Genomic DNA, 17,647 nt, shown 5'->3' on the forward strand with positions numbered 1-17,647 from the left:
CTTTGTGTCGAGTGGTCGATTCATAGTGCGGGAGCCCATATTGCTCTGACTCTCTCATCTTGCCCTTCGACCCCGGGTTGTTTTAAATTGATGGGCCATGATTTCGAGCGAGTGGCGGACAAACCTGGGCAAATGGGCCGGTCCTGGTGTGTCGACCCAATAGCCAGCATGACGATCCGTGGTGAGCCTGGCCCGACATGTGGCCTTCTTAGGGCCGTGCCTCGCCGCGAGGCTGGCACGCATGCCAGCACAACATGGCCCGTTTAGTTTTCATATTTTTGTTAAATTTTAGAGAGCCCAATAGGCTGAATATAGGCTCAAAACAGCACAATAGCTTGAATCCTACGTGGGCCAACGGGATACCCATACTGCCGGGCTGACCCATTTGCCAAGGGGCCGTACATGGTTGCGGGGGGTACAGCACGCAGGTTTAGCCCAGGCCCATCTGCCAGGTTTGGCGGCGGATAGGTTGGTTTCGTGGCTGCCAGGACGCCACCACGCCCACCGCCAGCGGAGTCTCGTCCATCGCGCGGCCGCCGCGGGACACCTGGGCGAACTTACTCCCGCCGACGTGCGGGTACACGCACCGCCGTCGCTAGGCCTGGCCGCCTGGGTATGTCGCCCTGGTATCTCTGCGCACCTCCCTCGCTAGGCCTGGGTATTATGAACGTACCAAAGAAATCTTCTTCTCAGTACAGGTACAGATAGGCAGATAGCAAGGACCCATTCAGTGGTAGAGATTCGGTTGGCTGAGCCCAAGAATTTCATTTCAGAGAGAAACCCCAAATGTAGAAGACGGCGCTACGAAAACCCATTTTTATTGCTGCAACTTTCGTTACAACTTGCAAAGTTCAGAAACACACGCGCCGCCGACATTTTCACGGCACTTTACATACAGTTGCAGCTTATTTCTAAGGCCATATAACCAAGCCCCATTCCTCAATTCACCTCGTCTCAGCTCTATCGATCCTTCCTTGCAAACCCTTCCCCCTGAACTAGATCGATCGACTTGCTATGCTTTCGCCTACGGTTACTTTGGTGTCAGGATGTACATCTTGCAGTCATGAGGCGCCACCGACGCGGATAGCTGCCCCTGAGCGGAGAACGACGAGTGCTGCGCAACAAGACGGAAGTTGTTGTGATGATGAAACCCTGGAATGTGTAGCGGATTGTTAAGGATGAGCACTGAGCTCTGAAGAAAGCAAGCTTACCGCCCATAGATCGCGAGCAGTGACGGACGCGGACCCCGGAAGCCCGACGTTTGACCAGTGTGCGGTGATGGTTGCCTGGTACCCCTGCCTGTTCCATAGAACCACCGCCTTTCTGTTGCCGCTGAGCGGGCCGGCCCATACCTACAAAAATATCTCCCCAGTTTCAGTTTCAGAAGAAGTCTCATCGTGGAAGTCGCTACTAAGATATTTGAATTGAGCAATACCTCCAAACCACCGTCGGATTGCACCTTCTTTCCCTGGACGCCTAGGCTATCTGTTCAAACAACTGTAGTATGAGTACACTGAAAATCCAATATGAAGAAGGTGTATCATGGGCAAATAAGTGGAAGAGAATGCTTGCCTTGGTTGACAGCGATGACCTCCTGATTGCTGATTATGGTCTTTGTCTGCGGGCTCATCGAGCGCACGTCGCACCCGATCAGAAGAGGAGCCTACACAACTCAGAACCAGGATTGCAGTGAGGAAATGCAGAATTTCTCTTTGAGAATTGAAACAACATTATTAAATGCACATGGGACATAATGGGTACCTTGGCAAGTGCCCAGATGCTGAAGTGCGAGCGGTACTCAGCTTCGGACATCCCACCGTTTCCAACTTCAAGCATATCAGGATCTGAGATTGGAGCAGAACATCATCTATCGATCAGTCCGAAGCTAACAGACCATTAGGCAATCAGCAATACTGGGACAGATTCCTCTGAAACTCTTACCGTTCCATCCACCAGGTCCAGCGTAGGAGGCCCATTTGTCATTCTGGTCCGCGCGGGATGTCATGCTGAAGTAACAAGGTAACCATGATCAGTCCTGCTAATTCTAGTAGATACCTGGCCAAAATCCCAGAGCTAATGAAATGAGCAGCACCTGCCCCAGTTGTCAGCAATGTCGCCAGTTGTCCTCCAGCTATTACCGCCCATGCCACGTGCCCATGTAGCAGGGTTTTCGTTTCCCCTAAACAGCAAAAGCACACAAGAGTGAATCAGCAATGCTTGATGTTTCTCCTTTCCATCCTAAACTGCTATGACGTGCAGACTCACCATTCACAGAGTGAGAAGAAGATGTTCTGCCCGTATTTCTTCATGGCGTTGCTCATCCTAGTGTATCTGCATCAACATGGCAATTTAGTTCGCAACCTGACACATAAGACCCAATGCACTGGTCATGCCGCAGTTTGACGTATTGTTCTCCGTACCTTTCGTTGACACTCCTGCCAGCATCATTGCAGTTGTCATACTTCAGATAATCAACTCCCTGGAGACAAGAAGTCAGGAATTACAAGAACATCAGGATTTATGGTATCAGTTTTGGTTTGGCACCAGCCGTCAGGTAAATAATTATGAGGGGTATATGTGATTCAATAAACAGAATATAGATTCCATACCCAAGACGCAAAAGTCTTCACGTCTTGCTCTTCGTGATCGAGCGATCCTGGCATTTTGTTACTGCATGTTTGTGTCCTGCGATACACGGTGACAGCTAGTTTCAGTTCATTGCCAGTTTATCATATAATACAAATTCTAGTTTTCTTGGACTAGTGAAGAGTTAGTTGCTGCAGTATAAGAAGAAATTAGCGTTATTTTATGATGAATTGGATAGCTAGCATACCCAGCATCACTGTAGATACCGAGCTTCAACCCTTTGGCGTGCACATAATCTGCAAGCGCCTTGATGCCAGAGGGGAATGTTCTTTTGTTTGGAACCATGTTACCCTGAGAAATCGTGATAGAACATTATCGATATTGACAGAAATAATATTATAAATCGTGTCCATATACATAATTTTCTGCTTCTAAAAATTCTAATGCTATCTTGGAAATAATTCATACTACAGTTGTCTGAACAGGTAGGGATGGTTAGCTGAATTTCATACTACAGTTGTCTCTTGCACTTAATTTCTTGAATTGTGTAAAAAATAATTCCGCAGTTGCAATATACTGAAAATGATAGGAAAGGTTAGCAATGCTCAAGTGCATCTCCTTACCTGGTAATCCCTGTTTAACTCTGCCCAGCAATCATCTGAAACAAGAGACATGATATACATTTGAGTAAAACATACTGTTAAAAATATTCTATTGTAGTAGTTGTATCCAACATGTCATGGGAAATATGGTCCAGAGAGCAGTCCATACCGATGTTAACATATTTATAGCCCAATTGGGCCAGACCGGTGTTGATCAATGCATCAGCTGAAGGAAAGGAAAACAATGACGCAGTCATTACGATAGTACTAGTACAATTTGACAGCATATCAAATTCTTCATGACATTATTGTTGCAGTAAATAAAGACAAGGAGATCAACACGGGGTGTTGGCGTTGGTCTAGCACCAACAACCCAAGTAGTGACTCACTGTTTCTAGCACTAACTAACCATAGTTATGTGTGGATGGGGGTCAGTACAAATTGTACCATGGGAGCAGGTGCATGACACCTCTTATTAGAACTTAAAAAAAAAACTTGTCTGACCCAACTTGTTAGTTCAAAAGTCCCTATCCTGATACGTACATCTGTCATCTGTGGATAGATTGCAGAGAGACCCTTGTGGTTTGTGACGCTAGGGTCAATTGATTTGTCTATCCATCGGACCGCAAAGACCGGAAAATCTGATCTGCCGTCCACATGCCGACCTTTCTCAATTGATCGGTTGGCCTTAAATGTGGATATGGGTCCTCATCACCCCTCATGAACGTGCCAACCAGAGATATAATTCCCATCAGAATTCTGCACAAGGGTCTACATATCTTATGCTGGAGAACTAAAGAAGTCTGTAGGGCATGTGGCATGTGAGCGTGTTCCTCTCACTCAGTGAGTATAGTTGTGATGTGAAACATGCTTCATGCTTGGAATCTTTCCATTCTCGAGTGCTGGATTGGATTGGACCGATTAGGCTATAAGAAAGCCTACAAAGTAGTAACGCATGACTCCATTAGCCTGTTTTTCTTATGCAGATTACTGGGCAAAGGCATCTCTGAATCATTGAAAAGGAGAAAAAGCGTCCGTGGATGGATGGATGAGTGATTCCCAGATCTGATCTGGCTGGTGCTGCTCAAGGAATAAAGGTTGGGTGGAGGTTTTGGAGGAGAGAATATGGCGATGTGCAGCGTCTGTCGTGTCCCTTGTATGGTTCGTGCAACTTGTTGCTTGCAAGCTGTAACATGCTTCTGTAACTGGCAACAACTAACAACAACCAACAGCAACGGGTAGGCTGTGCCGGCCGACAGTGGTTCGGAGGGAGGGAGAGGCCTATGGCTCTTGGGGGCAACGCCCAGCGCCGACGCCGACGCGGATGCGGACGCCTCCGAGCCGGCACAACAAACTCTCGGTGCACCGACGACGCACCGCACCGCAGAATGGCCGATGTGCCCGCGGCCGGACAAAAGGAATCTAGTCTGTTGGCGAGAGATTAATTGGGCCTGCTGGCCTTTTCCATGGATCTTTCCTTGTTTCCTGATAACAGTCTCCGGGTCAGTGTCACCGACACGTCGTTATCACGCCGAACGCTAGTACTATAATAAACAGCAGTTTAGCAAAAATCCGTGAAGCGTACTAGTGAATTATCCAGTGATTGGGCTGAATGTTTTGCTAACCTACTGTTATAGAGTAGCGTTGGGCGTGATATTGATAACGACATGTCGGAAAGCACAGTGATTGGGCCGAATGTGCATTGAACAAGTGGAAAGGGAGGTGCACAATTGCAGATGGACCATAGGATCTGAGGCTTGAAACGGGGGTTGGGTTGGAGTGGTTGTAGGAAGGAGTGAGCGAGCGTCCCGTTCGTACCTGTCTCCCTGATGATCTCCTCGCTGATCCCGCAGTAGAAGTGGTTCCAGCTGTTCCACCTAACACACGAAATGTTTCATCGTCAGTCAGGATTAAATTTAATAATCAGACTAAATTAGAGGTGAAAATGGCGACCCATGACGAACTGGGTCAAAAGGAAAATCACGACTCATGACGAGGCTCGTCTCTAGAAAAATGGCGACCCGCGAGAAATTATAACCGATGCTTGCGCATGACATATTTGCTTCCAGACCAATGAACTAGTACTGTTTTTTTTTTTACTGCATTGACGTATTGAGCAACCGACACACACAGAGAGGAATAAAAGAAGCTGCCAGTGGCCGGACCGGGTACGTGATGATGACCCATGACGGCACCGGGACGGCAGCACCGTACGGTTCAGGTTGCGCGGTTAAAATACTCCTATGTGTGCATGCAGCGCGAGGACAGAGGCCAGGGGACAGGCACAAAGGCCAACAGAGAAAAAGGAAAAAGGAAGCATAGATAAAGGGGAGGGTCGTCAAATCTTTTCCCTCTTCTTCGGGCGGGCTTTGCTCGCAGGCAGGCCCCCCTCGGTTGTTCCGCAGTTTTTGTTCCATTTCGTTCAATTATAGACGAAGATCACTGCGGGTTTTGCATTACTGATGAAGTCACTGATCGATATAGTAGCAGAAACAAATACTGCTGGGTCTAGAAATAAATACTGGATCCATGCGAAATCTGGAGCACATACATGCTCGTTCCAATATAAATGCTGGCCAAAAAAAAATCTTTAGATCTATAGGTGTATATGACAGGACGAGGGAAGCAGAGAAAAATGCCCAGCGCCTGCCTGCACACGTGCCTGACCAAGCAAAGCATTTATCTTACTCCCCTCAATGGCTCAGTTCCTCATCTTATCGCCAAATCTCTCATCCTATATATCCAGCCAAAAGAAAATACAACGTAGGAAATTCGTACCTGCAGCTACGAAGCGGAACAGAAATTGGAAATATCGCGTGCGGGAATGGAAGGCAAGGGAAGGAGGCCAAAGTGGCTTTAACAAAAGCGTCCAAACCCGAGCCATCATGAAAGCGGAGGGAGCGGCTTAACGACCCGGTGGCCGCTGCCTCCGAAATTTGGCCATGCACCTCTCGCTTCCGCCGCAAGCGAGACGCATATATGAACGTCCCTTTCCTCGCCCCAAAGCCACCATTCTCACCACGCACCACCGCAGATTCTTTACGGTCAGCCCTACTCCTACTTCCTACTCCTGCCCCTACTCCTGAGGGAGGGCTGGAACCATCTTACTAATTTGTTCTTGTTTCCGATGATACTGTATTTTTATGCTATTGCTTTGTTCGTGCTAATCGGGCGGTAGCGTAGCGTAAGGCGGAGGATACGAATCGAATGCATGCTATACCGGGCGAAAACACGAGGAGGAAAAGACAAGAGGATGAGTTGGGACGGTGGCGGCGTGAGTGAAAGTACTCACCCCATCTGCGGCGTCCTGCCGAGGCCGTTCTCGAGCGCCTCCCGCCGCCCCCGCCGCGCGCGGAGCTCGCCCAGCGTCGCGTTCCCGGCCGCGTCCACCGGCACCCTGGCCCCCGCCGCCGACGTCGCCGCCGCGACCACCAGCGCGAGCAGCAGCGACAGGCTCGAGGCTCGCGCCATGGCTGCCGAGCGAGCAGGAGCAAAGGAGGAAGGAGGTGGGGTGGGTGGGGGTGGTACTGGTGGCGCCGGTGAGTGACTGCTGGAGACGCGTCTGACGGGCGCCTTTTTATAGGGCCGCGCGCGGGGACTGCGGGGCCGCAGTTTTCAAAATATTATTAAGGCCAAATATTAATGTGGCACCATTATTTTCTTCTAGTAATATTATTTTCTTCTAGTAATATTAATGTGGTTGTGTGGATGCACTCCTGTGGCTTGACTTGTGTCGCCGGGTTCAGTGCAGTGCTCGCGGACCGGTGCTCCGTGGGATCCAGCCGTGCGTTGGGCTGCTCGTGGAGTCGTGGTGTCCCGCTGTCAGCGAGACGGGATGGCGTGGGCGGGGTGGAAGTGGAACACCGGATATGCCCCAGCTCCGTGTGTGCGCAACGCATGTACGTACGTGAAGAAAAATATCAACCGACTGATTTCTCACAACCTTTGAAAAAACACTGATTCCTCACAAGATATAGGCAATTCGAAATTAGGGGGAAAAACTGATTGTTTTTCAAAGGCCAGTGTTTTTTGTTAAAATGCACGTGTATGTGTACATGTTACATGCGTATTTGTAAACAGAAAAATGTTAACTGGCCAATGTTATCTCGAGGGCGTCTGGGCATGGCTAGATATCAGGCGACTGAAACTTAGAAAAGTCTCAATCAAATGACGTAACATGTAAGAAAGGAAAAAAATATCTAAGAAGAAAATTTTACACGGAGTTCAATGTAAAATCTCAGGAACATAGCATTGACCAAGACATAACCAAGTCTCAGTCGACTGAAATTTAACTAGACTATATCTCGAAACCAAGGACCGCTAATTTCACATTGAGATCCATTGTATATTTTGTATCATTTTTTTGCGTGAGATATTTTGTATCATTTTCATTTATGAGAACAAACATTTCATTTTTTTTTGTAGCAGGAAAAGAATATTACGTCACCCTCAATGATTTTAAATTAATATAAACACATTTGCACAACCGACATAGAATTAGTCAGTCCTCGGTCGAAGGAGATTATAGTATTTGTAGTGAATGACGGAATCTTTATAATATGGTAAAAAAAAGATATATATTTTTGAAATACTTCCATATTTCTTTGCAGTCTACACCACGATATCATATATATCCGTTTTAATTTGGGAAGAGAAAAAGATAGAAAGTTGCATTGGAGACGAAAAATACGAAGGAGAACCTGGGTGCCAACCCACCCTATATGCAAAAAATATAGTAATTCAAAAAAGTTCAAAAAAGTTCAAAAAAATCCAAATCTTTTTTGGTATCAAACATGATCAAATATTGTAGTCCTATAAAAAGATTCGTCAGAGAATGACTTTCGTGCATCCTAAGTTGAAGATTCGGCAAAAAAACGCTATATACAAGTATTATACACGCTATATTATCGTCATAAACTTGACTTTTTTGTCCTGAAGTCACTAGAAATCATTTCTTGTCCAAACTTTTTATACGAGTACAATTCATGTTTGATTCCAAAAAAGATTTGGAATATTTTGAACTTCTTTTGAATTACAAATTTGTTGGGCGCATATAGGGTGTGCGCGTACCCGAGAGCACCAAGTTCCCGTCCCGTTGGAGACACGGATGCATATGTTTATTTCATCTTCATACAAGTTCTAGCTTGTTTCTGTTTGTTAGGTTATCTACCATATTTTTGTCAAATGCCAAAACCTTATTTTGGGTATTTTAGTCCAAGAATCAACTTCAATAGCATACCCAAAATGCAGTGAGTGCCCATAATTTTTAGGTAGGTACCTATTCTTTCCTCAGTACCCAAAACATGAAAACGGACATGAGAATGCCAAACGACCCGTGCGGAAAAATTTCTACATGAGCTTCCGCACCACTAGTCAGGCTGTGTCACCAGGCCTCCAATGTGCCATCCTCTCCTTCGTCACACCCTCCATTGCACTTTAGTCACTTTCTTGACCCTACACACCGCCTTGTGTCTCCGCCTCACATTAGCCCCGCCACCGATACACCGGTTTGGGGGGGCGGGGGGCTCGCAACCGCTGCCCCTCTGCTTTTGGAGGCCCATACTCCTCGACCCCCGCGACCAACTTGGAGGCGAGCGGCCTTAGTGAGCCCGATAGCCAATTGGACAAGCGTCTCGTCCTGTTCGACCTCGTCAGACTCGTCCAGCCGCCCATTGCTCTTCTTAGTCGTTCGCCCATCCTTGTCGCCCAATCGCCCTCCGTCATGTCACCTTCCCTTCAGCGTCCTAGGCCACAACGACGATTGTGGCCAGAAGTGAGTCGGTGAACACAAAAAGTTCAATGAAATTTTGAATATTTTTTCTTATTTGTTGTGAAACAGTGTTTAATTGCAAGATCTTTTTGATGAATGATATACACTTGTGTTTAATTTAGAGCAATTTGAATTGCATATGTACAAATAGATGAGAGAACAAGAAGATTAAATTATGGGTACCTATTTTTGGATATGCTACAAAAGCAAAAAAAGGGTTATCCAAACCTTTTCTCTCCTTTACCTATAAATGGTTTGGGTAGCCAGAATATGAGTATGTCGTTGGAAATACCTACTAAAGCATTTGGATTGTTTTTCACTCGAAGATTGATTTAGCGCCCGTCCATGGCCTAACTACCAATCCCATAAGTGTTGGATACCAAATCAAAGTCATCCTGTATGCATCTCAAGAATGAAAAGAAAAATGGCATCGTCGAGGTTGCTATTGAGTCCATAGGGTTGACAATACTATAAGATGTGAATGAGGTTGCTAAGCCGAGTTCCATTATCTATGTGTTTAAAGATCAAACTCCAAAAGCCCTCACACAGACTTTGATTTCTCCACTATGTCTACCTAATTTCACTCATGTGGTGCCTTCGGTCTCTCCCACTTCAAACCCTTCGAAAAGCTATCCAGATATAGTAGTTGCAAAACCATCGTTGTAACAAGCTCAAGATGACTCCATTCAGTACCGCCGACACTCTTCAGAACCTCCGAACAACTCTTTCTCAGAATTTTCAAATAGCTCTTGAGACTGCGCGGGTGTGAGGTTGGTTAGTCAAATCCTCAAAATGTCATCAAATCGGATCTTCTATAAGTGAATCTAGTGTCCCCTTTGTGGTTTTGGAGTATTGATGACAAAAGTGGCTAAGGGATTAATGTGTATATGAGTATACACAAGTGAAAGTCCCTGAGGATTTGGTTTAACCACTGATAGGACTCGTAAAAATGTGAAGGAAACATTGAATATTTAGGTGCGCCCTCTGCGAAGAATTGGCCAAAGTACAAGACCTTGAAGACTTGGTCTTTTATAGCTTTTTTATTCCTCATTGAGTCATAGGGAAATCCGTACTATTAAGGAGCCTAGGTGATACGAAGACAATTTTTCCGAAGTGTGCTCAATCCAAACCTATTTCTTTGAATGAAGACTTTGGAAATATCTGAGAGCGCGATGTAGTTTTCTTAACTGTCCCAGATGATATTCTTCGAGACACTTTAGACAGAGTCCTCGGTTCTTCACCAAAGAGTTCAAAAACCAACAGTTTGGTGTTCCTTGATTAGTGTTATTTTTACACTTTAACTTGAGTTTAAATCGATATATTTCATTAAAACCGAGATCCTCACTCCGATGTTGCTAGTAATGACTAATGAATGCATAGGATTGCAAATATCCTATATTTATTTTATTTTCATAGGAAATGGGCTATTTATGGATGAAATCAAGCCAATACATGAAAAGGAGTAAAGTGGAGATAAAAGAGATCAAGTGGGAGGCGCACCAGAAGAAACAAAGCAAAATACATTGTTCCATACGGCCGTGCCCAGTCATATGAGCGGTCGCACAACATGTAATTCGATGCGTCTGATCCACCTGAACAACCTTTATAAAGGAACCGACGCCAAATGAGCAATAGAACATCGCAGAACAAGCGAGTCTTTGTCATCACCACCATAGCCATAGCCATATCCATCAACCCTAGTCATCGCCATTTCCCATCTCCATAGCCACAACCTTCATCCACCATTGTTCTCAGCAATCTAGTCATGCTTGCAATCGTGTATCACACACAACATCCATTGCAAGACATATTATCAATCTATCTATCTTCATGATGTGTTCTATGTGTTTTTTGTGTGATATGATCTCCATGTGTGAGTAGTTCGGTAAGATCATGAGTTGAGGCAAGGGCCTTGCAACCCGATGTATTTGTTGCAGGGATCAATGGAAATACTTTGAATTAACGTCTCATATGTATGACATAAAATTGTTTCGCAGGTGTCTCTTGTCTCGTTCGCTTTCTTCATCCCTACAGGTGATAACCCGCAAGTGCACAGGGTTTAGTTGTAGCCTTTTCGAAGTAAGAGTATTGATCCCATAGGGAGCACAGGAATCGGGTGTTTGCCCTTTATAAGGAATTATGTGACTTTGTGCCAGCAGATAATTGTAGACTTGAAGCAGAATGAGGGTGGATTTAAATAAGGATTGAGTAATATGGTGACTTTTGACTAAATAACATAAAAGTAAATTAAAAGCAAGGATGGTAAATAAGGGTGAAACAACATAATTAAAAGGTGTTCTGAGGGCGTCTGGAATCCCCATTGGTATGTTTCTAGTACTACTATGCATACACATAGCATGGAGCGGGTACTTGAGCCACTGTTGATGATTATGTTGGACGGAGCTGGGTATAGAACACGTGCTACTCGTGCTAGACTTCATGCCAAGCACGCCACCATCATAGTCTCCCCTCGGAGGGTTACAACTCATGATAATTAAGGGTTTCCCCGTGGACACGTGCTACTTGTGAGCTGCGTTGGGATTTCCCCGAAGAGGAGAGGATGATGAAGTACAGTAAAGATAAATATTTTCCTCAGTTAAAAACCAAGGTTATCAATCTAGTAGGAGAACCACGCAACACCTTGTTAGCAGTACCTACATACAAAATAACAAATACTTACACCCAACGCAAACAAGGGGTTGCCAATCCCTTCGCGGTTAATTTCAAGGATCAAATCTCGTAGTGATAGATAGATAAACAAAACACAAAATAAAATAAAGGTAAATAAATTGCAGCAAAGTATTTTTGGATTTTAATACATGATAAAGTTAGATCCGGGGGCCATAGTTTTTACTAGAGGCTTCTCTCTTGAACATAGCATATGGTGTGTGACACCCCTGTAATAAAGTTACAGTGATCTCTGACTAAGGAGCTGAGAACCCCGTAGCTGATAACTTGTCTAAGCTTGAAAATGTGCTTGATGACCCACTACCTATTGATAATAGTTTTCCTGATGAGCACTTAGCTGCAATAAATGTTTCTCATAACACTCCTTGGTATGCTGACTATGCTAATTACATTGTTGCCAAATATTTACCACCTAGCTTTACATACCAACAAAAGAAAAAAATTCTTCCATGATTTAAGACATTACTTTTGGGATGACCCACATCTTTATAAAGGAGTAGATGGTATTATTAGACGTTGTGTACTGAGCATGAACAGAGACAAATCCTACGGAAATGTCACTCCGAAGCTTATTGAGGGCATCATGCTGGAGACAGAACTGCTCACAAGGTATTGCAATCTGGATTTTATTGGCCTACTCTCTTCAAAGATGCCCGTAAGTTTGTCTTGTCTTGTGATGAATGTCAAAGAATAGGTAATACCGGTAAGCATCAAGAAATGCCTATGAATTATTCACATGTTGTTGAACCATTTGACGTTTGGGGATTTGATTACATGGGACCTTTTCCTTCCTCTAATGGGTATACACATATTTTGGTTGCTGTTGATTATGTCATCAAGTGGATAGAAGCTATTCCAACCAGTAGTGCTGATCACAACACCTCTATTAAAATGCTTAAGGAAGTTATTTTCCCAAGGTTTGGAGTCCGTAGATATTTAATGACTGATGGTGGTTCACACTTTATTCATGGTGCTTTCCGTAAAATGCTTGCCAAGTATGATGTTAACCATAGAATTGCATCACCTTATCATCCTCATTCTAGTGGTCATGTTGAACTTAGCAATAGAGAAATAAAATTAATTTTGCAAAAGACTATTAATAGGTCCCGGAAGAATTGGTCTAATAAATTAGACGATGCACTTTGGGATTATAGAACAACATACAAAAATACTATGGGTATGTCTCCTTTTAAGATGGTTTATGGAAAAGCTTGTCATTTGCCTCTTGAGTTAGAACATAAAGCCTATTGGGCGATCAAAGTACTCAACTATGATTTCAAACTTGCCAGTGAAAAGAGGTTATTTGATATTAGCTCCGTAAGGGCATATTTCTTCCTAAGTGGTTTTGGTGATTGATGACAATGCATTTGCGGACTAATCATGTGCATTGAGCATTTCAGATATCTCATGTCTAGGAACAAGATGATTCGGTGCCCCTCGAAGCCTATCGATGACGGCGTTTCTCTATGTTTCTTTTCGGTGGATTTGAGTCGTAGGAAAGCCGTACTATTAAGAGGGGGTCCGCTTTGGAAAGGTTAGGGTGGAATCAACACGTTCACATCTGTTTGTTTGCACCACCTTTCCTTCGCTTCTTTGGAGCACCGGTCGTTTCCCTTGTCCTTGCGAAGATGAAGGCTTCCTAATGCTACTGTTCTGTGGCGTGCGGTAGTACTGCTCAAGGGAGCAGTAGTACCACAGCTGCCCACGGTAGTACCGCCCGTGGCAGTGGTAGTACCGCGTGTGCGGTAGTATCGCTCCTAGCATGCGGTAGTACCGTGGCCTCTGGCCCAGAACGGTGGCATGCGCCGAAGTAGGGGCGGAAGTAATTTTTTACTTCTGCGCCCTACGCGCTAGTACCACTCCCTGTGAGCCGTAGTACCGTGCCGGATTTTTGCATGGACCAAAACTCAGCGGAAGTAGCCACAGATGTAATTTTATTAGTCCGTGCCTTCCCAGCCCAGAATGAGCCCTGCCTTGCGGTAGTGCCGCAAGGGCACGTGGTAGTACCGCTCGTTGCCATGTGCAACAGGGCCTCATCTGGCCCCTGTCGCGCGAGCGGTAGTACCGCACTACCAAGCGGTAGTACCGCATGCTGTGCGGTAATACCGTGATTACGTGCGGTAGTACCGCATGTCGTGGGCGGAGTACGTGGGTAACGATTGGATTTTTCCTCACACTATATAAGGGGGGTCTTCTTCCCCAAGTTGACCACCTCTTCCCTCCCCAAGCTCCATTGTTGCTCAAAGCTCCATTTTCGCCCGATCTCTCTCCCTAGCCAATCAAACTTGTTGATTTTCTAGGGATTGGTTGAGAAGGCCCCGATCTACACTTCCACCAAGAAAAATTTGATTCCCCCCACTAATCCCTTGCGGATCTTGTTACTCTTGGGTGTTTGAGCACCCTAGATGGTTGACGTCACCGCGGAGCCATATTCCATTGTGGTGGAGCTTCATGGTGTCGTTGAGAGCCTCCAATTAAGTTGTGGAGATTGCCCCAACCTTGTTTGTATAGGTTCGGTCGCCGCCTCCAAGGGAACCAATAGTGGAATCACGGCATCTCGCATTGTGTGAGGGCGTGAGGAGAATACGGTGGCCCTAGTGGCTTCTTGGGGAGCATTGTGCCTCCACACTGCTCCAACGGAGACATACTTCCTCTCAAAGGGAAGGAACTTCAGTAACACATCCTCGTCTCCACCGGCTCTACTCTTGGTTATCTCTTACCTTTACTTGTGCAAGCTTACTTTGTGTTGTGTCCTTTGCTAGCTTGTGTGCTTGTTGTTGCATCATTTAGGTTGCTCACCTAGTTGCATTTCTAGACAACCTACTTTGATGCAAAGTTTAAATTGATAAAGAAAAGCTAAAAATTGTTAGTTGCATATTCACCCCCCCCCTCTAGTCAACTATACCGATCCTTTCAATTGGTATCAGAGCCTCGTCTCTTTATTAAGGACTTCGTCGTCCGAAGAGTATGGTTGGCACCGTAGACGGTGGGGAGGAGCACCCAGGTGTGATTCCGTCCTCGTCTACGGCCAATGGGGGATCCTCGGTCTCTCGTGAGGAATTCAATGCGGCTTTGGACACATTGAAAACCTCCATGACGACCGAGGTTGAAGGCATGTTCAACAAGTTTTTAGAAGGCCTTAAATTATCACTAGTAGAAAAAGGGTCAAATGTCAAGCACATTAGTGCCGGTTTGCTTTTGAGCCGGCACTAATGTGTGCATTTGTGCCGGTTCCAACGGCTAGCCAGCCGCTTTCATTAGTACCGGTTCGTGGCCGACCTTTAGCACCGGTTCGTGCCATGGACCGGTACTAAAGTGAGTGGTGGCAGGATGTTGTCAATCCGGGGCCCCTCCAGCACCTTACCGGTTCATGGCACGAACCGGTGCTAAAGGTCATCCTACATAAACCCTTCGTCCACCCGAGCTCGCTCTGTTCTTCCCCTTCCCCCTCTCCTCTCTGTTCTTCCCCTCTTCCTCTCGAGCTCATCACACATTTTGCCCAAAATTTGTCAAGATTTGAAGGCCCCCATCCATTCAAATGATCACAAAGGTTAGCAACTTTGTCCTTTCATCTCTCATTGCTACATTAGCTCTTGCAATGCTTTGTATAGTGATTAATTTATGAGTTTAGTAATTTGGTAGAAAATATATGTGCTAGTATTTGATTTATATGCAATTTGTGGTCAAAACTAACACTTAGTTTGCATATGTAGGTGTGGTTTACTTAGTGCCTTCTAAATCTCCGACGTAACCACAGTCGATCGCCCGCACCGTTCCGTCGCCGGCACCACCTTGTGTTGAGCCTCTTGTTCACGAATGTTTTACATTACCAAATTGATGTTGATGTGATTTGGATATATAGTTACTCGTATAATTATCTTACCCGTACGTTGTTTGTTATACATAGTGCCATGGTTTTGATATCCGTCCCCGTCGGCCCTCGTCCTTGTTATGATTCGGATGTGGTATATTCTCCTTTAAAACTAGTTGTTGCATTTCGTGTTTATGACAAATTATGCCCATCAAGTTGACATAGATATTTTTGTCTAGGAGGTTTGTGAACCGGAAATTCCAACCGACCCTATTGTCGAGAGGTTAAATTTAGTTGAAAGAGAAAACGAGTATTTGAAAGAAAAATTGAAAAGAATTGAGGGGGAGAAGATGGAATTGGAGTTGCATGTTGCCGATGCCGTCGATGATCACAAGATCAAGATGGAGAAAATGCGCTTGAAGATTAGAAAGATTAGAAAATATGCCATTGATAGTGAGGCTTGGTATCATTATGTTGTTGGATCAATTGTTACCTTAGTTGCGATCTTGATCGCATTTGTTATTGCATTTAAATTCTTTAGTTAGAGAGTTATTTGTTTGTTGCATTTAAGTCTTGTATGAACTTTATGTATGAACTTATTAATTTGGTCTATTCGGTGTTGTGTAATGAAGATGAGCCGACAATGGATGTACGATGACCGATGCTCTCCCGAGTTCATTAATGGCGTGCAAACTTTTCTGCTTGCGGCTGAGGCAAACAAGCGGGCGGATGGTTTTATGCCTTGTCCATGTTTAGTCTGTAAGAATGATCACAATTACTCTACGTCAAGAACCATTCACGTCCACCTGTTTAAGTCCGGTTTCATGCCCCACTATAATGTTTGGACCAAGCACGGAGAAAGAGGGGTTATGATGGAAGACAATGAAGAAGAAGAGGACGACGACAACTATCCTGGCCATGGGTTCCCTGAATACGATGATACAACAATGGGGGAAGAAGCTGAGCCGGCAATGCGGGAAGAAGCTGAAGAAGAGGCATCAGATGAGCCCGCTGATGATCTAGGTCGGGCCATTGCCGATGCAAAGAGAAACTGCGCAAGTGATTTGGAGAAGAAGAAGTTGCAGCGCATGTTAGAGGATCACAAGAAATTGTTGTACCCGAATTGCGAAGCTGACAAGAAAAAGTTGGGCACCACATTGGAATTGCTGCAATGGAAGGCAGAGAATGGTGTATCTGACAAGGGATTTGGAAAGTTGCTGGTAATGATAAAGAATATGCTTCCAGAGGGCAACGAATTGCCCGAGAGTACGTACGAAGCAAACAAGGCTGTCTGCCCTCTAGGGTTAGAGGTGCAGAAGATACATGCATGCCCTAATGACTGCATCCTCTACCGCGGTGAGTACGAGGATTTGAACGCTTGCCCGGTATGCGGTGCATTGCGCTATAAGATCTGGCGCGATGACCCTGGTGATGTCGAGGGCGAGCGCCCCAGGAAGAAGATTCCTGCCAAGGTGATATGGTATGCTCCTATAATACCACGGTTGAAACATTTGTTCCAAAACAAAGAGCATGCCAAGGCGATGCGATGGCACAGAGAAGACCGTAAGAAAGACGGAAAGTTGAGAGTACCCGCTGACGGGTCGTAGTGGAGAAAAATTGAGAGAAAGTACGGGAAGGAGTTTGCAGATGACGCAAGGAACGTATGGTTTGGTCTAAGCGCAGATGGCATTAATCCTTTTGGGGAGCAGAGCAGCAACCATAGCACCTGGCCTGTGACTCTATGTTTGTATAACCTTCCTCCTTGGTTGTGCATGAAGCGGAAGTTCATTATGATGCCAGTGCTCATCCAAGGCCCTAAGCAACCTGGCAAGGACATTGATGTGTACCTAAGGCCATTAGTTGAAGAACTCTTACAGCTGTGGAATGGAACAGGTGTATGTGCGTGGGATGAGCACATGGGGGAAGAATTTGACCTAAAGGCCTTGCTGTTCGTGACCATCAATGATTGGCCTGCTCTCAGTAACCTTTCAGGACAGACAAACAAGGGATACCGCGCATGCACGCACTGTTTGGATGATACCGACAGTATATATTTGGACAATTGTAGGAAGAATGTGTACCTGGGACATTGTCGATTTCTTCCGAGCAGGCATCCCGTAAGAAAGAAAGGCGAGCATTTCAAAGGTGAGGCGGATCACCGGACGAAGCCTCGCCACCGTACTGGTGCTG

The 17,647-nt window shown here is 45.4% G+C and overlaps 1 protein-coding gene across 1 annotated transcript; it reads right to left on the reverse strand.

Moving 5' to 3' along the window:
• Positions 1–802: 802 nt before the first annotated feature.
• Positions 803–6,776, reverse strand: LOC109740943 (alpha-galactosidase). The gene is made up of 15 exons (XM_020300011.4): positions 6,481–6,776; positions 5,007–5,065; positions 3,358–3,414; positions 3,210–3,244; positions 2,834–2,937; positions 2,610–2,685; positions 2,421–2,479; positions 2,266–2,331; positions 2,093–2,179; positions 1,942–2,006; positions 1,762–1,844; positions 1,573–1,663; positions 1,436–1,485; positions 1,212–1,352; positions 803–1,114 (listed from the first exon to the last, which is right to left on the reverse strand). The coding sequence occupies exons 1-15, from the start codon at positions 6,657–6,659 to the stop codon at positions 1,031–1,033; spliced, it is 1,236 nt and encodes a 411-aa protein (XP_020155600.1). The 5' UTR covers positions 6,660–6,776; the 3' UTR covers positions 803–1,030.
• Between the last annotated feature and the right edge of the window lie 10,871 nt (positions 6,777–17,647).

The sequence above is a fragment of the Aegilops tauschii genome, chromosome 1, assembly GCF_002575655.3.
Source record: "Aegilops tauschii subsp. strangulata cultivar AL8/78 chromosome 1, Aet v6.0, whole genome shotgun sequence".
Lineage (NCBI taxonomy): Eukaryota > Viridiplantae > Streptophyta > Magnoliopsida > Poales > Poaceae > Aegilops > Aegilops tauschii.